The 23802-nt window shown below is 45.9% G+C and overlaps 1 protein-coding gene across 1 annotated transcript in view; it reads right to left on the bottom strand.

The window, feature by feature from the left end:
* The window catches only part of LOC139274773 (short transient receptor potential channel 6-like), a 277996-nt gene that overhangs the window by 86698 nt on the left and 167496 nt on the right, over positions 1–23802 (bottom strand). The window contains exon 7 of the mRNA XM_070891460.1: positions 10350–10614. Within this exon, the coding sequence (XP_070747561.1) occupies positions 10350–10614 (265 nt within the window). The remainder of the gene's footprint in view (positions 1–10349; positions 10615–23802) is intronic.

The following is a 23802-nucleotide window of genomic DNA, read 5'->3' as shown; positions in this document are numbered from 1 at the left end:
CTTCTTCGACCTTACAAAAGCCTTTGACACTGTCAACCACAAGGGTCTTTGGAGCGTCCTCCTCCGTTTCAAATGCCCCCAAAGGTTCGTCACCATCCTCCGCCTGCTCCACGACGACATGCAGGCTGTTATCCTTACCAACGGATCCATCACAGACCCAATCCACGTCCGGACCAAGCAGGGCACCAACCCTCTTCTCAATCTTCCTCGCTGTCATGCTCCACCTCACAGTTGACAAGCTCCCCGCTGGAGTGGAACTAAACTACAGAACCAGTGGGAAGATGTTCAACCTTCGCCATCTCCAGGCCAGGTCCAAGACCACCCCAACCTCTGTCGTCGAGCTACAGTACGCGGACGACGCCTGCATCTGTGCACACACAGAGGCTGAACTCTAGGATATAGTCGACGTATTTACCGAGGCATACAAAAGCATGGCCCTTATGCTAAACATCAGTAAGACAAAGGTCCTCCACCAGCCTGTCCTCGCCACACAGCACTGCCCCCCAGACATCAAGATCTATGGCACCGCACTGGATAACGTGGACCACTTTCCTTATCTCGGAAGCCTCCTATCAACAAGAGCAGGCATTGACAAGATCCAACACCGCCTCCAGTGCAATAGTGCAGCCTTTGGCTGCCTGAGGAAAAGAGTGTTTGAAGACCAGGCTCTTAAAACTGTCACCAATCTCATGGTCTACAGAGCTGTAATAATACCCGCCCTCCTGTATGGCTCAGAGACGTGGACCATGTACAGTAGACACCTCAAGTCGCTGGAGAAATACCACCAACGATGTCACCGCAAGATCCTACAAATCCTTGGGAAGGACAGACGCACCAACATTAGCGTCCTCGACCAGGCCAACATCCCCAGCATTGAAGCACTGACCACACTTGATCAGCTCCGCAGGGCAGGCCACATAGTTCGCATGCCAGACACGAGACTCCCTAAGCAAGCGCTTTACTCGGAACTCGTCCACGAGCCAAAGGTAGGCAGCGAAAACGTTACAAGGACACTCCCTGATAAAGTACGACATCCCACTGTCATCTGGGAGTCCATGGCCAAAGACCGCCCTAAGTGGAGGAAGTGCATCCAAGCGGGCACTGAGCTCCTCGTGTATCGTTGCCGAGAGCATGCCGAAATCAAGCGCAGGCAGCGGAAGGAGCGTGCGGCAAACCAAGCTCCCCACCCACCCTTCCCTTCAGTCGTTGTCTGTCCCACCTGTGACAAAGACTGTGGTTCTCGTATTAGACTGTACAGCCATCTAAGAACTCATGCTAAGAGTGGAAGCAAGTCTTCCTCAATTCTGAGGGCCTGCCTATGATGATGAAGAAACGTCTCAACTATTTTGTTGCAACATTAATACAAGTGCTCCCTTATTAAAGGGGGGCACTAAACTTGACACAATAAACAAATTAACTTTTGGCAGTAAACTTAATTCAAATTAAAATTTGGTTGCCAGGGGTGATGATGCACTCCAGTCCCTCTGGTGCCCACCTCTCACGGAAGGCCGTGAGCATACCGGTGGACACCACGTGCTCCATCTCTAGGGACACCCTGGCTCGGATGTAACTGCGGAAGAGAGGCAGGCAGTCGGGCTGAATGACCCCCTCGACCGCCCGCTGCCTGGATTGGTTGATGGCCACCTTGGCCATGCCCAGGAGCAGTCCTCTGAGGAGGTTTTCCCGAACTGCCCGCTCCCCTCTGCACAGGATGCCCAAAGACCAGGAGTGTGGGACTGAAGTGCAACCAGAACTTGAGGAGCAGCCCCTTCATATATTGGAGAGGGGCTGCAACCTCACACATACAATGTACACATGGAACGCGGATTCCTCTAGACTGCAGAAATTACAGGCGGCCTGGGAGTCCGTGAACCGACTTAAAATGTCGTAATGACAGGTGATGTGCTAACTAACTGGACTGCTAAATATTTTATCTAGAGGGGGCATTAGATCAGTGCTCCGCTAATATTGCAATTGGCCAAGAGATATCAGCAAGAGGAGTAAGGGGTTACCCATAAGGTACACCCTGAGGCACCACCACTACCCAATATATTGGGTCTAATATTCCAGACACACCTGCCTCAGAGTGACTAAAGAATAGTGCCTTAGGAGGCTGTGACATTGGGCTCAAAATTGGCCCACCCCTTTTTTCGGTGCACTCACCGGAGATGCGCCGCTTTTCTGTGTTGAAAAATGCTCTGAAAAAATCGCTCCCTACTTTGACCACTGTCCGGCCTCTCCCGGATCTTCGCGCAGTGTATCCAGTTGAGTTGGGGGCTGAGCCAGCATCTCGCGCTGAAATCAGTGCCGGGACGTCTGCACATGCACAGTGGAGTGTGCGCGCATGCGCAGTAGCTCCTCGCCCTCAGCCTCTCAGTGTGTTGCTGTAGCGTGGGACCCAATCATCATCATCATCATCATACCGGCTACTGGAATCCCCAGCCTCTCAGTGTGTTGCTGCAGCGTGGGAGCCGATACCGAAAAAAGTTGCTGTGAGTAGCGGTATTTGATTTGCAGCTTTAATCATCCAGAAATCACATCGATCGGGCACCCGGCCTGGACCAGGAGCGGACGGGCAGGGCTATTGTGACATAAGAACATAAGTGACGAAGGAACATTGAGAGAATACCTTATTTATTGAAGTCGACTTTATTTAGATAATATGGGCTCAATTTTGGCCCAGTATAATCATTGCAAACAAATAGTTGTTTAAATTAGTTGTGAGATTAGGGCAATTCAACTATCTTTTACTTCTTTTATTTTTGTAGTTTAAGCTTCCATGAATCCTTCTGTTGTATAGTAAATTAACTTTGCGAAGTTTGTTATATGATGTCCTGTATAGCTGTTTGATCCTATTCCATTTTTTAGTCAAGTCATTAAGTTCTGCTGGTCTCCGATGTACCTACCTGCGCTGATTCATTAACTCTCCGCAAGGGTTTTCTAAAGTGGCCACATTCGTTGGCCTAAGTAGATCTAGAGTAACTATTAGCTGGCCAAAGTGGCCTAAATGGCCAAAACTGGTGTAGGTGGCTGGTAACGCCCCCTTTTGAGAAAAACTAAACTAAACTAAAAAAATTGAAACTAACTCACTTACACTGGCGCAAATTGAATGTGCAAAATTAAGCTACTCCAGAAAAATCAAGTTGCTCTGGACGTCCCCAAGAGCCAATGCAATACTTTTGAAATGCAGCCACTGTTGTAATGTTGCAAAATACAGCAGTCAATTTGTGCACAGAAAGATTCCACAAACCAAAACAAGATAAACAACCAGGTAATCTGCTGGTTGAGAAATAAATGTTGGCCAGGACACTGAGCGAAATATCTGTTCTTCTTTGAATAGTACAATGGGATATTTTATGTCGACCTGAGAGGGCAGACAGGGCATAGTTTTAGCTACTCATCCAAAACATGGCACCTCTAACAGTACAGCACTCCTTCAGTACTGCACTGAAGTGTCAGTCTAGATTATGTGTTCAAATCTCTGGAGTGGGACTTTCTGACTCAGAGGCAAGAGTGCAAACATCTTGGCTCAGTAGAGGCATTTTTGGAGGCTGTGACAGAGCTATGCCATTTCAAAGAAAACCTCCGGACATGACCAACCATTCACATGGCACTGTAGGTATTTGTCGATCTCACCATGGCTCTCAATTTTTAAGTGTGAGGGTCTGACTAGCACTGATATCATAGGGAATGCTGTCAGTTTGCTGTCCACAAGAGTATCAAGAAGGTGACGCATTATCCAGCAACGTCAACTACGTTATTACTTTTTCAACTGACCAGCAATACCAGCACAATAAGACAGCACAATTCTCCAGATTAGCTGGCTTTCCAAAAATGCAGCAGTTCATTCATTGTACGCAAAGAATGACTAAGAAAGCAATAAAGAAAGGAAAGATAGATTACGAAAGTAAACTTGCGCAAAACATAAAAACAGATAGTAAAAGCTTTTACCGATATATAAAACGGAAAAGAGTGACTAAAGTAAATGTTGGTCCCTTAGAAGATGAGAATGGGGATTTAATAATGGGAAATGTGGAAATGGCTGAGACTTTAAACAATTATTTTGCTTCCGTCTTCACAGTGGAAGACACAAAAACCATGCCAAAAATTGCTGGTCACGGGAATGTGGGAAGGGAGGACCTTGAGACAATCACTATCACTAGGGAGGTAGTGCTGGACAGGCTAATGGGACTCAAGGTAGACAAGTCCCCTGGTCCTGATGAAATGCATCCCAGGGTATTAAAAGAAATGGTGGAAGTTATAGCAGATGCATTGGTTATAATCTACCAAAATTCTCTGGACTCTGGGGAGGTACCATCGGATTGGAAATCAGCTAATGCAACGCCTCTGTTTAAAAAAGGGGGCAGACAAAAGGCAGGTAATTATAGGCCAGTTAGTTTAACATCTGTAGTGGGGAAAATGCTTGAAGCTATCATTAAGGAAGAAATAGCGAGACATCTAGATAGGAATAGTGCAATCAAGCAGACGCAACATGGATTCATGAAGGGGAAATCATGTTTAACAAACTTACTGGAATTCTTTGAGGATATAACGAGCATGGTGGATAGAGGTGTACCGATGGATGTGGTGTATTTGGATTTTCAAAAGACATTCGATAAGGTGCCACACAAAAGGTTACTGCAGAAGATAAAGGTACACGGAGTCAGAGGAAATGTATTAGCATGGATAGAGAATTGGCTAGCCAACAGAAAGCAGAGAGTCGGGTTAAATGGGTCGTTTTCAGGTTGGAAATCGGTGGTTAGTGGTGTGCCACAGGGATCAGTGCTGGGACCACAACTGTTTACAATATACATAGATGATCTGGAAGAGGGGACAGAGTGTAGTGTAACAAAATTTGCAGATGACACAAAGATTAGTGGGAAAGCGGGTTGTGTAGAGGACACAGAGAGGCTGCAAAGAGATTTAGATAGGTTAAGCGAATGGGCTAAGATTTGGCAGATGGAATACAATGTCGGAAAATGTGAGGTCATCCACCTTGGGAAAAAAAACAGTAAAAGGGAATATTATTTGAATGGGGAGAAATTACAACATGCTGCGGTGCAGAGGGACCTGGGGGTCCTTGTGCATGAATCCCAAAAAGTTAGTTTGCAGGCGCAGCTGGTAATCAGGAAGGCGAATGGAATGTTGGCCTTCATTGCGAGAGGGATAGAGTACAAAAGCAGGGAGGTCCTGCTGTAACTGTACAGGGTATTGGTGAGGCCATACCTGGAGTACTGCGTGCAGTTTTGGTCACCTTATTTAAGGAAGGATATACTAGCTTTGGAGGGGGTACAGAGACGATTCACTAGGCTGATTCCGGAGATGAGGGGATTACTTTATGATGATAGATTGAGTAGACTGGGTCTTTACTCGGAGTTCAGAAGGATGAGGGGTGATCTTATAGAAACATTTAAAATAATGAAAGAGATAGACAAGATAGCGGCAGAGAGGTTGTTTCCACTGGTCGGGGAGACTAGAACTAGGGGGCACAGCCTCAAAATACAGGGGAGCCAATTTAAAACGGAGTTGAGAAGGAATTTCTTCTCCCAGAGGGTTGTGAATCTGTGGAATTCTCTGCCCAAGGAAGCAGTTGAGGCTAGCTCATTGAATGTATTCAAATCACAGATAGATAGATTTTTAACCAATAAGGGAATTAAGGGTTATGGGGAGCATGCGGGTAAGTGGAGCTGAGTCCACGGCCAGATCAGCCAGTGGCGGAGCAGGCTCGAGGGGCTAGATGGCCTACTCCTGTTCCTAATTCTTATGTTCTTATGTTCTTATATTGGGATTAGGGTCCTTGTACACAATGCTATGTGCAATATTGTTTTTGTTGTTGTTTTATTCCATCAATGTGACCACCAGCACAGAATCATGCAGATGAATATTTGCTTCCATACGGACTCCCATACTGCCTTCATGTTAGGACAATCATCTGTGTTATCCTAATTGGAAGGGGCAAGGAGAGTAGAAGATTGGCTCAGAGATCAAGGATTTCCTCTGTAGCCATGGCTCGTGACACTCTTCCATGAACCACTGAAAGAAGCAGGGCACAGGTGCAACAGGTTCCTGCTACAGCAAGAATAATGATCACATTCAGCATTGTGATCTTGAAGTAACGCTTCAGCTCTCAATAGATCAGAGGGTATCAGAGAGACTGACAGTACACTCCCACCAGAATCTCAAGGATAGTCTGCTGCATCACTTCAGTCTGCAAACAGGCCCCAGCTTGAAGGAGGAAGAGCAGAATCCCCAAACCATGACAGAACAAGAGGGCAGCAATGACAATGAGAAATTAGCTGCTACAGTAAAGAAGACTGGTGCATTAGGCACTAATCCAAGACAACATCTTCCAATAAGTGCTTGAACAGTTCAATTTCTTTAACTTGCAAAATGTATGCCAAATAACCATATCCAAACCCCCTTCTCCTACATGCTTCTTCAATACAATTTATTCTCATCTTTTCCTGCGGTTATGCATTATTGTAACCAATGTTCCATAAATACTCAGCACAATGTTCAAATTATGTGCAGGTATCTGTTTCAAACATTGTGAGTTCTGTGAATATTGACAGTATGAATTGCAACAATGCTTCCTTTTCACCCTTCAACTGCTACTTCTTCTCAGGGATTATACTGGTGTGCAAGCTGTCCTTAAAATTTCATTGCCAACCTGCTGGAATTCTGGCAGCACGAGGTGTGCATTTTCATGGCTGCACATCGGAGTCAGCCATGTCTGGTACTGTTCTGGCTGCTTGGATTTTGGAATGTTGACTGGCACTTGCACAAGGATAGGTGATGGCCTAGATGTGGTGCAAACCTGAGAGCCAACTGCCAGATCAGTGCCTGTTACACACATGCCACTGCTGCTGGGCACTCCCTCAACATGTTACAATGTGTCTTAGAGTAAAACTCAGAGCAGTTGTGAGGTCTGTGAATCTCTGCCTTAGATTTCTGTATATGCTCTTTAAGACAGCATGCTTGCGTTGGAGCTCATGGTCTCGAAAGTAAGTGTGTATGTATTCATGAGATATAATCACACTGTGCCTTCTGCTTGCATTAGTGATTGCTTCACTGCAAATGCCATTGAAGTTGTAATGCACTCCATGGCAGACTGCAGTGCTGACAACCATTCATCCATTGCGGTACAGATCCTGGAAGTGAACACCTTTGTATTCTTCCTAAGATCTTGTTTTACAGAGACACAAGGAACTAATGTCGGAAATCCTGCTCAGACACCCATCTCTGTTTGTAACCAGGTCCTGTGTGACCTGAATCCCATGGCACTGCAGCAGGGCCAGGAACGCCGGGTTCGCTAACGGGGTGCAATGACTTTTCGCCCGGGTGCAGTGTCGTTAACGACTCCCACAAAATCCTGCGGAAATTTAGCCGTGGCAGTAACCGGTAGCGCCCCGTGGCAACAGGCAGCGACCCGTGCCGCTCGGCAGGCGATGACAACGTCGCCACCATGAATAGTGGCCCGTTTTCGCCCCAGGGCAAAAATGCAGTCGCGCTCCCTGAAGCTGCGCTGGGCGGGGTGAAAATTAAAGGGGAGATGGGGAATTGAAAAGAAAAGGCAGCCTACTTGCTGATGGATCACATGATCTTGCAGCCTGGCACCCCTCCTCCCTGGTGGTCCATGGATGACCCCGCTTCCCACACACAGAGTCGGCAGCTTGGCCCTCCCCTTTAATGAACGGGAGGGCACCGTCTAGGCGGCAGTGCTACACGTCCCACCGCGTAGCGCTGCACCCTTTGCGGAGTCCTTCCGCCCTGCCCACATCCCACAGAGCAAGTGGAGCACGATATTTAGGGCTCCACTTGCTCTCAGGGACAGTAACCCGAAAATAATTCATGCGGCGGGATGTCCACACCTGGCACAGGAACCCCCGCCCCCCGGATGTTACTGCCCGCAAACGGGGCGGTATGTAATTTTGCACCATACATCTTTCTGCTCACTTGTGCAGTTTGACTCATGCCACACTTTTCTCAAACTCTCTATTTAGGGCATCCAGGCTCTATGTAGGTATGCTGGTGCTTGGAAAAGATGGTTATTGTACCACATGGGTGTGCAATTCCACAGTGACACCGGTTATACCTTCACTCCTTTCCATTCCTTCGTTCCTAGGAAAAGACAAAAGGACAAAATGTGAAAATGCTCACCACACCAAATACTATTTTCATTGTGTGACACTCTTGATGATGCTAATCAAGTTGAGTGAGTGCCTGTGTGACTGTAACTCGATAGGAAAACGTTATACGACATGAATATTATTGTACCAAATAGAGCATGGAGGAGTTCCCAGCTTTGCTGTCCTCCACTCCCAATAACCTCCAGGATGGTTTCATTAAATTGGTCAAGAGATTGTTTTCTTCTTCCACCAGTGTAGCACTGCTCCCACTGATTAAAGACCATCTCATCCTGCAAGTTAAAGAATAATATTGAAATACAGAAAGTGGATAAACCTTAACAATTTCATAAGCTGTACATTTTCAGTGGCACACTACATGTATCCATTTAACTGGCATCACCCTGCTAAGCTGACCTACTAGTAATAATTGTATGTCAATCCCTCGAATTTAAAATGATCACCCTTGTGTTCAAATCCCTCCATGGCTTCATCCCTCCCTATCTCTGTAATTTCCTCCAGCTCGCCAAACCTTGTTTCTTCCACATCCACGATTTCCATCGCCCCACCATTGGTAGTCTAGGCCCTAAATTTTGGAATTCCCTCCCTGAACCTCTCCACCTCTCTCTCCTCCTTTAAGATACTCCTTAAAACACTCTTTGATAAAGCTTTTGGCCATCTGTCCTAATATCTCTTTATATAGCTCGGTATCAAATTTTGTTTGATAACGCTCCTGTGAAGCAACTTGGGATGTTTTACTATGTTAAAGGCACTATATAAAGGTAAGTTGTTGTTGTTGTACCCTGTTTAAGAACTGGCACTGTGCGTATAGATTAGCTAAAGCATTCATAAATTGTACTTTTTGCAAACATAATCCGCCTGATTCTTACTAGGCTGTACTGCACTGCTTAACATCTTCAAAATGGTTTGCATGGGGAAGCAGGAAAAGTTGAGAAGTTTGGAAGAGCTACTTATACCAGGTGCTTATTAGATACATTAATAAAGGTGACTTACCTTCATAGAATTCTTGAGTTTCAAAATATTCTCTCATATCCTGCTGGCTCCCGTGAATTCTGGAGATAGCATTTCCCTTCTGTGAGATTTTCTCCATTCTGATGCACCAGCTGGCCTGGCCTCCCAGATGCAAATTTGATGGTTTAAATTGCTGGTTAGTACTGTTAAAAGGTGCTGGTTCTAACAAGTTATCCTGTTAATCCATTGGTTGGCCTGCTGTGTGGTCATTTTGGCATGAGTTAGGAAGTTAGGAAAACACTAAAATTGTGGTTTCAAGGGTAGACTTACTTTTGGTGGAAAAGCTTGAGCTATGATCAGTTAATGCTTTAAAATACAAAAAAACAGCAATTTCCAGCCTTAAAACCAACTTTTCGATCACCAGCACAGCTGCCTTCAACTCAAATATAATCTTGTTTAGCCAGCTTAGATCAGTGGTATGCAGGAGTAATACACAACATGACACATATTGTACAAAATATACGTAAATTTAAAATATTTACTTAGGAAGTACAATGTCAGGATTGTGCTGTTCAATGTAGCACAACAATGTGAAATATTCATGTAACCATGGCTAACAGGATCAAATGACTCAATTTTCTTCCAATTTTCTCCCCATCCCTCTTCAAGGTACTGAGTCTTGGCCATGGGGTGTTTCCATGGATGTAGGCAACTATGGAATACCTCACTGAAATGACGATCTTTCATGTGTGAGTGTAGACAGAGTGTCTCCAAGCTATTGAACCACAGAGAGCCACATGATTCCATTTAGCTTTACAAATTATATGGTCTGGAGCTTTAAGAAAAAATGGTTAAATAGGAAAGTCACCATAAAGTTTAATGCTTCAATAGCCAGCGCCAGTCATTTCTACAATCCTCTTTGGAGAAAAATTGTGTATCTTCTTTGGGCTCTGAGACAATACAAGTTATTATTTCTTATCAATGTGAATTAAACTTGCTTAAAGAAAATAATTATATATATATATATATATATATATATATATATATAGAGCAGAGATGCAAATACAAATACTAATCCAGGTCATTAAATCAGAGTTCTAACTGGCCAAACTTATAAGCAACATTTTTAAAGGTGTGGAGTTTTAATAGACTTATAGGTTACTTGATAATCTTACTCATTATCTAAAAGGTTTAAAAATACCAAGATGCAAACAGTTCATTAAAAGCACAGAAACCTATGCCAGTACTTACGTTGTAAATGCATTGTTCTGTTTTGCTCCAAGGTAGTGTGAATAAAGGTTAAACATTCCAATCATGAAGGCCACAAAAACCATGATGAATATGACCATGAATTTGAATATGTCTTTCACGGTTCTTCCTAGGGATATTTGTAAAGGCCCAAAACTTTCATTAGCTGGAAGAATATATGCAATTCTGGAGAAGCTCATCACAACTGCTATTGCATAGAGGCCTTCTGATATAAGTTGGGGATCAGACGGAAGCCATTTCATTCGAGCTGGAAGAAATATTTGAAATACAAAACATTAATTCTGCTACATGTCACCTTGCTATAAAGCCGATTCAAACATACCTTCGAAACTTCCCATGCTGTACTTTATTATAACACAAATCACTATGTGATCTCAAATCACCATTTTGATTTTTGGTGAGGTTACTAGTCTATTTTATTTTTCAAACCACAGCATAACACATACTCAAGATACAGTTTATATCTGAAACTTTGTCACACCGATACAGCAAATCCTTCCAACACAGCTGCATGATGCAGGTTCAGTTGTTGGCAGACAGAATGGATACGTTTGTCACTTTTAGGTAAGTTGTAGAAAGTTGTTATGTCTGTGATGTGCTTATGAATGACTCCACGAGACAATGTGTTGTATTCAAACTGTACTGACCTTGGTCCTTTATTCATAACTCCAGAATGAAGCAGCCGCATGGTGGCTACCATTTTATACGGCCCCTGCCACCAGGGCAGGAAACCCCGGTCTCCACCAGTTGCACCCTCTAGTGGTGCCAGCATAGTATATACACAGTGTAAATCTTATTGATAGTACATCAGGTAAAAAAGTCTCCATCTTATGCAACTATACAGTGACTACACAGAGAGTATATCTATAGTCTGCATATATAACATTACTCCACCCCCCCCCCCCCCAAGTCCTTTGTGCCAATTACCTTTGTACTATGTGCTCTGGCTTAGCACTCCCCAGACTGAAGTGGCAATAGCCCTTGCAACTTGCCTGTGCTTTGGCTTGGCTCTCTCTCTGTTAACCCCCAAGTCCTTTTGCCACAATGTTGGTAGTGGTTACCAGTTTGGATGGTTTGATGATGCAATGGAGGTTCCAGAGTGTTCTGGGTGTGATCCATGTGTGTATCCATGGCTACACACATCCATTTACCCACTCGCCCTCGCCCCCCCCCCCCCCCGCCCCCCATAGCGAGATCATGCAGCTGGCCCATTACTTTAACATACAGGATCAGGCACAGCGCAAGTACAAAGAAAGGAAAAAAAATACAGTTTGTATCGTGACACCTTGGTTCAGTGACTTACATTCATTACGTTTTATGGTCGTGCGCCAGGATTGGGTAGATTGCATTTATAGTTCAGTCATGGTCAGTACTGAGGTAGCAGTGCAGGTATGCGAGGATGCTGCAAGATTCCAAAATTTGTGGAAACCCCCCAGTGTTTGAACTCATTGAAAAGGAAATTTGATTTGGGACTATTAAGCAGAAAATTTGGAATCCTAAAATGCTTATGGAAGAAATCTAAGAGTTTTAACCAAGTTTAGGATTTTTAAAAGATGAATATTGGGTCTGTGAGACAAGGGCTGCAAGAAAAGGGGTGGGTTCTGTCATGTATTCAACCAGCATTGTAACCCATATATAATCTGACCTAAGTTGTACACTGTGAGAACAATGACCACTAGGTGAGAGACACTCCTAACCTGGGCCTTCAGGTACAAAAGGGGAAGCTCCACCCACCTTCATCACTTTGAGTGCTAAGGGATAAAGGACAGGTCACAGACTGACCATCTCTCAAGCATAGGCCTCGTGTGCATTTATACTGTATAGTAAGGACGTATCAGATTCAAACTCTGAAAAGCCAGTTTGGATATTGGAGCTAACCAAGCTGTCTGAGGACACTTGAGTTAATCAAAATGTCTGGGGAACTGTTTACCCTCGAAACCTGCCCCTAGAAGACATTTACATTTCAACAATCGATCCAAGGATGTACAGTTTCAATCCAAGCACAAAAACACATCCAACACATGCATAATGCTAATCACCTTTCTGGCCTGCATAGAAAGCTGGGACCCAGGCAGACAACTCGACACCAGAAACTAACTTTAACAATTGCGACTCGAAACCAAAGGATTGACCAGAGCTCGTCAGCTCAGAAAAGTCTATCAATGCCAGATTAAAAACACTTAATCAAGTTTCCGTTAGCTGGGCTGCAAAACTTAAACAAAGTAAATATTAGATTTGGCGCAAAGATTAAGGAGCCACTCAGAGTATAATTGGGGGCCTATCGTGCCAAGAGAACTATTCTCTATTCTGACCATCACAGAAAGAAATATTCTGACCAGCACTTCGGAACAACAAGACCAAGAGCACACGGCAAGAAACCACAGTAAGAAACATCATGACATTGGAGAAAAGAACTCATCCCAACTGGCTTCAATACACAGCAGAGGTCTTCTACCACGTCCGGGGTACGGCAAAGCAAATCGGCTATAACAAAAGAATTCCGAAACCGCAAAACAGCCCTAACTGTCAAAGGAAGGATTGGTGAGCATTATCCCTGTTGCTCTAGAGTCTAACTTAGCTAGAGAGTAAGTAGGAGGTGGGAGGTATATCTGTTGTGTTCATTACCTGTAATATAGTAATCCCCATTGTTTAGAACCTTTTTGAAACATTTTACAGTTTTACTGGAGTGTATTTGTGTTATTTGCTTTCATGAATAAAACCCATACCTTCTTTGTACAAAACAGTTGTCTTGCTGCACTTTATCACACCCTGATTAATAAATCCAAGCTCGAGAACCAGGGAGTGGGAGCGACAGAGCAACCGGACGAGGTCCTGGTTGTCTGATGGCGGTGCTGCACCCCCTGCTAGTGGGGTGGGCTTGGTTCACTCATCTTGCCAGGACTCAGGGCCTTTGCCGTTGCCTAGTGGTGGGCAGAGCCACAAATGTGTGTGGCCTCCCTGTCCTTTTTTGAGGGCTGCAGAATCTTCTGCCTGCTCCCTAACGGTGTTGGGAACCTGGCTGTTCCAGGTCCCGTTTGGGGAACTCGTTGGTTCTGACCTTTCATTCCCAGAAATGGCCGAAGTAGCGACTGGTCTGGGGGCTGTGCCTTCTCCACCCGGGTAGTGAACAACGGTAGCTGACTGCACGTATTGGTGCCGTTTTTGTTTCCAGGTCCGTGGCGAATAGTGCCACCGGGTGCTTTCAGCGTGGGATAGACCTGGGGCAGGGTATCAGGATCAGTGCCTTCACCCTCCTGAGGTCACTGGCCTATAACTTGTGGGGACACCTGGGGCAAGGCATCAGGATCAGCGCCTTTACCCTCCTGAATTTGCTCGCTTGCTACTTTTGGGGCACTCCATTCCTGACATCTCACAACAACATTTTGTTCACAATCTTAATCGGTTCATTACATTGATTGTCATGCATGCAGTGTCTCTTTAAGTTCAGTTGGTTGCAGGTCTCCTTTAAGAGAACCTGCTGGTTTTACCCCAATCAAACCCTTTGTTGGACACTACGTGTTGGTGCTTCAGTGTTGCATCTCGTGATGTGGCCGCGGCCATCTTTTTTTTCAGCCACGCTGCATCTCGCTGCAGCAGGGACGCCATCTTGCCTCTGACCTTGAGGTCGACTGCCTTGATCCTTCTCTCCCGCGATTCTGCCACAAAAGCTGGAAGAGTGCCTGTGAATTCGATCTCCCTCCCCAGGAGTCCTGCCACTGGAGCCGGGAAGGTACTTTTAGGTCGGATCATTGCCACGCAGTCGTGATGGACTGTCTGTGCCTCAGGTGCTGCACTGGTCTGTTCTCTGGTGCCTGGCCCAAATGAAGGTGAGGTGTTGCTCTGCCTCTGAGCACGGGGGACATGGATTGCTGGAGTGAAGAGGTCTTCCCATTTCCACTGGATCTTCCCCATCCACCTTCTTCCGAGTAGCGTTAGACCATCACCTGCAACAATCCACAGAGATAACTTGTGCACCACACCATTATGGATTACACTTACATCCACACTACCAAGGACTGGGATCAGCTCCTTGGTGTAGGTGTGCAACTTTTCCTGTACTGGAACCAATTGGGTCGTTTTTCATTCCATAGCCTCTCAAAGGCATCCTGGCTCATCACTGACTGGCTTGCTCTCGTGTCCACTTCCATGAAGACTGGAACGCCGTTTATCTCAACTTCCATCTTCACTGGAGGACAATCGGTGATGCCGATATACACTCCGTACACTTCTCCTTGGGGCTGAGCTGCCTCTCTGGCCAAATTATCATACTCCCCGCTGGGTTCAAAGTCATCTATCAACCCCTCTGCTCGATGGTGAGTCATATTTCTTTTACACATACGCTGGAGGTGGCCCTTCGTGTTACAGGCTTTGCATGTGTACTCAGCAAACCGACACTGGTGAGCTCTATGGTTTCCTCCACAAAGTCAGCATGGTGCTACTCAATTAGCACCCCTCGGCGGACTCTGAGTTCTCGAACCCTGAGGTCTGGTCTCTCTGCCCTGGGCAGCGCCACATTCTACAGTCTTGCCTGTGAAAGGCACCATTCTGTGTTTCAGTCCACAGGATGAATAATTTGCTTGGTACTGCAGGTTGAGGTCATGAATGCCTGACTGATGCTGATGGCTTTCTGCAGGTTGACTGTGGTGTCGGCAGATAATAGCTTCTGAAGGAGGTCCTCATGGTCAATTCCCATAACGAAGATGTCTCGGAATGCTTCGTTGAGGTGCGTGCCGAAATCACACGGTGCCGCAAATCTCCTGAGGTCGGCTGCATATTTTGCAATCTCCCGGCCCTCAGGTCTGCAGTCAGTGTAGAATCTGTGCCTGGCCGTGAGGATGCTCTGTTTTAGTTGGTCGTGAATTAGTTCAATCAGCTCATCATATGTCTTATCCTTGGCCTTCGTGGGTGCCAGCAAGTCTCTGACGAGGCGGTAGACCTCGGACCCACAACTGGTCAGCAGTATAGCCTTGCGCTTCTCCGCCAATGTGTCCGTCTTCCCTGCCAGGTCGTTTGCCACGAAATATTGCTCGAGCCTTTCCATGAAGGCATCCCAATCATCACCCTCTGCAAAGTCTTTTAGTGTGCCAAAGGTAGACATAATCACGTGAAAGTCCGTATTCTCATCGCCAGTTGTTGTGTCTGTGATGTACTTTATGAATGACTCCACGAGGCAATGTGTTTTACTCAAACTGTAGTGACCTTGGTCCTTTATTCGTAACTCCAGAGTGAGGCAGCTACATGGTGGCTACCCTTTTATACAGCCCCTGCCACCAGGACAGGAAACCCCGGTCTCTCACCCTCTAGTGGTGCCAGCATAGTATATACACAGTGTAAACTTTATTGATAGTACATCAGGTAACCAAGTCTCCATCTTATGCAACTATACAGTGACTACACAGAGAGTATATCTATAGTCTGTATATATAACAAAAGCAGTGCTCAAGGGGACCATGGGTTGGAGGCAAGGTTACAACACTGTCGCAAAACTGCTTTCCTTTTGAACCAGCTTCCAGCGCCCCGCCGGAAAATTCGTCGCCGGATTTACAGCGGCTCAAAACGTTACTGCCTCGCTCTGTATTTTCATTCAGATCATGATGTCAGTGGTCGTGCAACGTCCCCCTAGTACCCCGGTCACTAAATTAGGTGGTAACGCCACAATGAACATCCGCCTGAAAAACTAGGTGGTCCCAAGGTCGAATAGGCGCTATTTGCAGTGTAGTTAAAGTGAGGGAGGAAAATCCTAAATCAGAGGTCACATTGACTGCAACTTTTCCATACAACATGCTAAATGAACCTCTATTATAAAAGCGGCAGATTTATCTGCCATTACAGGGTCTTTACTTCAGTGAAATAATTTAATGGGTGCATTACTAGTTCGCCAGTGTCTCCTGCTCCATACTCTTGTTAGGTGACGTCAAAATTGAAGGACTCTTAGCCATGTCCAGATGAAGAGAGATTGATGCTCTGCGGGACTCTATCCAATGCACCCATGAGATCGCGGTGCATTTGCCTGGTCTCCCTGGACATAGCCTCCAAGTCCAGGTCCACATCTCGAGTCTCTGAGCGGGATTCCTGGGCCAACTCACCCTCCGGGGAGCTGGCCTCTGAGCTTCCCCTCCCGCTGCGCGTTGCTGTAGGCCATTGGTGTCAGGAGCCTCCGAGCCCTTAAACCCCTCAAATTTCAGCTCCTCCACTGATGTGGTGTCCCCACTCGGTGGGACTGATGGCGTCTCCTGCTCAGCGAGCACACTGTTTTCCCCTCCCTCGTCATCTCCTCCGTCGCCCGATGTTGACAGATCAGGAGCAGGCTGCTGCACTTGTGGCTGATCATCTGTAAGCACAAAGCAACAGACGTGTGGTTAGCAGCGGGGGAGGGGTGAGGGTGATAAGAGGAAGGTGGCATTGGACATCTTTCTGTAAAGAAGGTAGGCCACTTGATATCAGGGGTCAAGGAACTTACATAAATCACAAACACCATTCACATACTGTCACTACCCGCAGGGGACTCTGTCTCGCCGCCGGCCACCCCGTGAACTGGGATGCCCATGAGGGCTGACATTCGCTGCTCCACCTCAGTGAGGTCCTGAAGATCAGGCGCTCCACCTCCGGTACGCTGCTGCTCCCGGCGATTGTGCACTAATTTCACCTACAATAAGAAGGTATGAGTGAGTGTGCAGCTCATTGTGTGGCACAGGCGCCTTTCATAGTAGAGTAGCTGCTACAGTCTGGAAGTATAAAGATGTGCATTATAACCTGCATGGCTGCGCACAGAGCATGTGGGAAGGCTGGGTGGAGGTGAGAGCCACCTGGGATTGCTGCTCGGGATGACATTTGGCAAACGCATCTCAAGAGTCAGATGGTAGTGCGAGGAGGGGTGAGAATGAATAGGGGACGAGAAGGTCCGTGCTGCCTGAATGCGTAGGGATTGGCTGATGCAGTGAGCTTCCAGCTTTCAGGTGGCTTCACCAACCCACACCGGCCTGCAACACATCGAGAAGGGGCAGCTTCCTCGAAGACATTAATGTAAAGGGTACTCACCCTGATGACCCTCGTGAGGTCGTTAAACTTCTTGCGACATTGGGTCGCAGTTCGAGGCACTGTGTTTGTCGCAGACACCTCCAGTGCTATCTCCCTCCAAATCTTCTGAAACACTCTTGGCATAGGCGTCCTTCCTCCAGTAAAATGCAAGGCAGGCCACCTCCTCTCTATGGCTTGTACAAGTGCCTCAGCGGCCGTGGCTGAGAAGCAACTTCTCTCTGGCATTCTGCCTGCTCCTCCATTTTCCCACTCTACCCAAAGTGCACAGGGGGAACTGCGCATGCACAAACTTCTAGTGCCGTGCCCTAAACATTCGGCTGGGTTCGGGAACTATAGCGGGCTTCTGCGCATGCGTAAGTAGCGTTTTTTGCGTGGCGGTTTTCAGTTGGGGCGGCCGAGCACAGGTGTGTAACAGCTGATTTGGCGCCCCCGATCATTGCAGCTGAGATTAGGGTGAATTTCCCGGACGCAAAATAAGGCGCAAAATTTACCATCCCACTGTCATTAGCATCCTAAGAAGCCTCCAACCAAAAATCCAGCCCATAGAATCATACAGCAGGAGGCCATTCAGCCCATCGTACCTGTGCTAGTTCTTTGAAAAAGCTAGCCAATTAGTCCTGTTCCCTTGCTCTTTCCCCATAGCCCTGCAATTTTTTATCCTTCAAGTATTTATTCAATTCCCTTTTGATCATAACAACTCACTACATAAAACAATCTCCTCCTTTCCCTCTGGTTCTTTTGCCAATTACCTTAAATATGTGTCCACGGATTACCCCTCCTGCAGTGGAAACAGTTTCTCCATAATTACTCTATGAAACCCCTAAAGCTGAGGGTTACTGCTAACCTCTCTTTTCCCCTTTCTGATTCACTGACACATAGGTACAACAAAACCACAAGAACATCTCAATACAAGCTCTGTTTGAAGGTTTTTCTGAAGGTCAACATTGTATCATAGGTTCCTCATCTGTTATTGTATGCCTGGAACAACAGGCTGCCAAGGTGCATCTTACAGCACCCCGAGTCACTGTCATCAATGTTTGCAAACACTTTTGGGGGCATCCGTAACGGAGGAGGATGCTCCTTAGACCCTCGTGGTTGACAGTGTCAAAGGCCTTTGTAAGGTCGAAGAAGGCCATGTATAAGGGCTGGCACTGTTCCCTGCATTTTTCCTGCAGCTGTCGTGCTGCAAAGATCATGTCCATTGTGCCCCGGAGGGGACGAAATCCGTACTGCGACTCTGGGAGGAGCTCCTCGGCCACGGGGAGAAGATGATTGAGGAGGCCTCTAGCGACGGCTTTCCCAGTGGTTGATAGCAGGGAGATTCCTCTGTAGTTGCTGCTGTTGGACTTGTCCCCTTTTTTAAAGATAGTCACGATCACTGCATCTCTAAGATCTCCTGGCATGCTCTCCTCCCTCCAGATGAGAGAGATGAGGTCGTGTATTTGCGCCAGTAATGCCTCTCCACCATACTTCAGTGCCTCAGCAGGGATTCCATCTGCTCCAGTAGCCTTGTTTTTTTGCTGTCTTATGGCCTTTTCTACCTCATGCAGTGTTGGGGTCTCACTGAGGTGGGATGCCAGACACGGGACTCCCAAAGCAAGAACTCTACTCGGAACTCATCCACGGCAAAAGAGCCAAAGGGGGGCAGAGGAAACATTACAAGGACACCCTCAAAGCCTCCTTGATAAAGTGCGACATCCCCACTGACACCTGGAAGTCCCTGGCCATAGACTGCCCTAAGTGGAGGAGGTGCATTCGGGAGGACGTTGAGCTCCTTGAGTATCGTCGCCGAGAGCATGCAGAAATCAAGCGCAGGCAGCGGAAAGAGCGTGCGGCAAACCAGGCTCCCTGACCACCCTTTCCCTCAATGATTATCTGTCCCACCTGTGACAGAAACTGTGGTTCTCGTATTGGACTGTACAGCCACCTAAGAACTCATGCTAAGAGTGGAAGCAAGTCTTCCTCGATCCCGAGTGACTGCCTATGATGATGATGATTGCAAGCATCAGCAGAGCTGGTGGATGCTGATAATAAGTTTGAGGAGATATCAGCAGATGAGTCCCGTCAAGAGGTGAAGAAAAGTAGGAGGCAGAGGAAAAGCAGGATCCTGATGCATATATGACAATATAGATGCCATCAATAACCCCCTGTAGGCTGGGAGTTCCAATAGTGTGTTGAAAGTGGGCAGCCCTGTGACATTTTTGCTGCCATTCAATGGGAAAGGAGGATGAAAGAGTTGGCCCTATTAAAGACTGTCACTTGTTTAATTTTATGTGCTGCTGCAGATGCTCCCTTTCTTAGTCTGGACAGATACAGAGGCCACTGGTAGCCGAGTTCTTATAACTCATTGAAGTCAATGAAAAGGAAAATTGGGTGGGGTGTATAACAGACAGCCGATCCGCTATCACTCATTTTGCGCTCCTGCTGTGAGTGAATTTGACCTCCTTGAAACCTCTGTTGAAGATAATTAAGTTTCTTGAGGAAAATTCTTCTCTGTGTGCAGTTGGTAATAAAATTTCCATCAGTTTATCAAGAGCAGCTTTATAATTGCATTACATATAATGCAAAGCATCTTCCCACCCGCCTTGTCTGGTCTCGATTAAACAGGTGCTCTTGTTCTTTGATGTATTTTCTGATTCAAGACTTTGAACTTCAGATGACTTTTTGTTAAATATTGGCCCAGAAATCCCGTCGGCTGCTTCCCGCGGGCGATCGGGTAAAAAGCTTTTAAAAGATGTGCACCTAACTGAAGCTGCTGCGCCCACGCGAGTTCCCAGTCCCAAGGCTTCCATGTTGCAGCGCGTGCACGTCAGCACGTGCGCAGGACTGGAGCTACAGTCACATGGCTCTGGGCAGCCAATCCAGGTAAAGTATTTTCTCATTCATAATAATGGGAACTCCGTAAGTTGGAGTTCCCATTATTATGAATGAGAACCCCCCCTCCCAACATACAAAACTCTAATAAAAAATAGAAAAAATACACCACATATTTTTATTAATTTAATTTAAAGTTATTTATGTATTATTAAAAAAATATATTTTTCTGATTTTTAAAAAAGTTTTTTAAATTATGGTTTAAAATAAACTTACCGTAGTGGGGAGAGTTTTTAAACAATAAAATGTGATTTTAAAATTTTATTTTATATATGTTTTTGTGTATTTTAAAACTCTTACACATATAAAAGTAGGCTATGCGCCTGCTTTTATCAGGCGCGAGAGTTTTGAAGATATTTGCTGGACAAGATATGGGTAAATACCACAATTTTCCCCTGGCAAATGTCCTCACTCCCGATATATGGAGCATCTGTCAAGCTCCAGCTTGACAGATCGGAAAAGCCGGTTTTCAGCCCATGCGCATTGTGTGCTGAAAACCAGCTTTTGCGATGCCTTCCCGGGTCTGTACGTACTCCATACGGACCCGGGAGGCCGGAATTTCAGGGCCATTGTGTTGAACAAACAATTACAGTTCTAATAAACTGCAGGGAAAATAGAGTTGTTACTCCTCCCAGCACTAGGGAGTTGGGGATAAAAGAAAAGACCGAAAGAGAGTGGCGAGATTCGGCAGTTTTTTGGGTGCTACGAGGCCTTTAAAATGACCAAAATTGCATCTGCGACACGTGCGTACACATCTGATGGAAAGTGCACTGGATGCTATATTTGTAAAGGGGTTTGCGCACGTGAAACTAACGATCACCAGCAGCATGCAGAGCAGGCAGATCATGGCATGTAACGCAAATTTGACATAAGCGTTGCCATTTTGGATCCCCTTGCTCCAGCATGCGTTCAATGGGATGAAGGACCCCCACCAGTGCTATTTAAAGAGATCATCATCTACTTACAGGTTAGTTGCTGGATTATTTCTGCTGGCTGTTGCTACAATTCTATGCATTTTGGGTGCTTTTCCATATTTATTTAAGGTTTCATTAGTCGACAGGGAGTGGTCTGGCAGGTGCTGAAGTAACTTTTTTGATAACTTAAAGGCTTGTGCACCAATTAGTTGCTTCCAGACTTAGGTGGCCTAGTAGGGCTTCCTCTGGGAATTGAGCATGACTGCGAGAATGAAGAGAGGCCACACAGAGCAGAACAAGCTTCTAGAAGAGTGAGGAGGAGAATGGGCAGAAGGGCTCTCAGCAATGGCCCTTCCCATGCTGACCAGCACTGTCTTTCCCATGGGAGTTAAAACATGCAGGCGTGACTCTCCCCCTCTCATTAATTCCTGCTGCCTCCTATTGTGCACCACCTTCTCCTGCAAAAAAGAGAGAAGTGTGCCAGTCAGTGCCTTGCAATATGTTTGGGTGATGTGGCTGCCATGGTTTGATAGCTGCCAGTGTGTGCAAGCTGTGAGTTGTGGGTGTAAAACTTGCAAACAGCGCTAAGTTTGTGAGGTTAGGTAAAGATTATGAATGCTAGGTATGAGTCCTGATTGATAGAAATTGTTAGAAGATGAGTAATGGGGGTGTAGTGAATTGAGCAATGGATGAAGCTAGTGGTGCAGCTGGCAGGATATGACATTTGAAGACGCACTCACTGACCTTGACAACTCGTGTGAGACCATTACATTTCTTCCTGCACTGCATCTAGTTCCTTGAGGCTACACTCCTGTCATTGACATCTGACACTGTTTCATGCCACTTCTTGTGTCTGGAAGGCCTCCGGCCTCTCTGAGGATACAGGACATCTCTCCTTCTTTCCACCTCTTCCATAAAGACCTCCAATGCAGCGTCCGAAAACCTTGGTACTCGTTCTCTCTCATGGTCAGCCGTTGTTGAATCTTCCACAGCACAATATTCAGAATGGTCTCAGGGCCATCAGCAGGCTTAAGAGGTGCAGGCTAGCTTTAAGTTGCGCAGACTAGCTTTAAGTAGCGCTAGGCACTCATTATACCGGCCCCCCTACTGATGCATGCAGCCAATCAACAGTGTAGTTAGCACTCGTTGAATGCAGCAATTATGGAAATAAGCAGGCAGGACAAAGTTGGCAACCTGCCTGTAGTGCAATCAACAGGCGCGGGTTAATAATGCATCGCAATCACTGCGCCCGTTCCTGGGGTTATCCAATTTAACTCTCAAAGAATTTTGGGTTTGCAGCTTTATCTGGAAGAAGCTGAAGATCTTATTATCCAATGCTTATGTGAGTCTTTACGCTGTACCCCCACCATTCCCACCCCACCCCTTTCAGAAATGTGAAAGCTAACATTCAATCTATTATTTTTCCCATAAGGAATTATCATAAAGTGGTAGTAATGCAACTTTCGAATGATTCTTAATGCCTTTAAAATACTTAATATAATTATTTTATATTTTAACGCTTTTTTGCTTTTTAGGTCCTTTGCATCATGCAATCAACCCTGGCCAGGAGCACACATCAACAAAGATAAGAATTGAGGAAGCTATTGGGATGTTCAAAGGAAGGTAATAGTGTCTAGGTAGGTGTTTTGCAATACGTGCCCAGCACCACCTTGGATAACATCTTGTGTGTTTCACAACTTTACAATCAGGAAAGGACTGATAGTAGATGTCCTCGAGGGTGCCTGCAATCTGAAGATAACATAGTTGATACTGAAGACCGGCACATGAAGAACAGGATGCAAGTGCAGTGACAACAACGACTAGACAGCAGAGAAACAGACTCATTGGCACATCTTTACAGATGAATAAAGCACTATTTTGGATGTCTCAGCCCATCAAAGATCTACTTCTTCTCACCAAACTCTCTATGGCCTACGTAAAATCCTTGATCCTCAAGGCTAGCCATCATATCCTAGTCCTGAGTCCCATCATCAGCACACTTCCTGTTCTCCAAGAGAATCAAACACCAAGCAGTCTTTACATTAAATCCAGTGATTCATCATAACTATAATTGCTTGGTTTTGTCACCATGCACACACTTTGTGACCGAGCTAGCTTTTCTCTGCTCTATTCTAACATTTTTTCCTATGTGCTACATGAGGGTCTAGAGTCTGAGATGAATATGGCTGCTGCAAAATATTATGAGCCTTTTGGGATGGAGGTGGGCCTTCGCTGATGGACATGGGATAGACTGACTCTTTGACATGGGCTCCCTGGCAATCTTTCGCTGTATAATTAAAGGCTCTGTTGGAGCTGAGGGAGTGCTCCTTTGTGTTGTCTTGAAGCCCAGTGTAAAATTTATCAATATTTCGCAAAGATTCCTGGTACCTTTCCCCTGCAGAGGAGAAGAATCCCTTTCTGGACTTTTAAAATAGAAGAAAAACTTCGGGACACAAATGAGTTTAAAAGGGCAGTCGAGGCCTGCAGGGGATAAAAGGGGATGCATTCATGGAGAACCGCCCCCTCCCCCAAAGTGTTTGGACTCATAGGAAAGGGAATTTAAATTGGAACTATCGACCAGAAAGTTTGAAATCCTAAAGTGCACATGG

This window comes from Pristiophorus japonicus, chromosome 10 (genome assembly GCF_044704955.1).
Source record: "Pristiophorus japonicus isolate sPriJap1 chromosome 10, sPriJap1.hap1, whole genome shotgun sequence".
NCBI lineage: Eukaryota > Metazoa > Chordata > Chondrichthyes > Pristiophoridae > Pristiophorus > Pristiophorus japonicus.
Note: the sequence above shows the minus strand (reverse complement) of the source record. Positions and strands in the feature narration are given on the sequence as shown.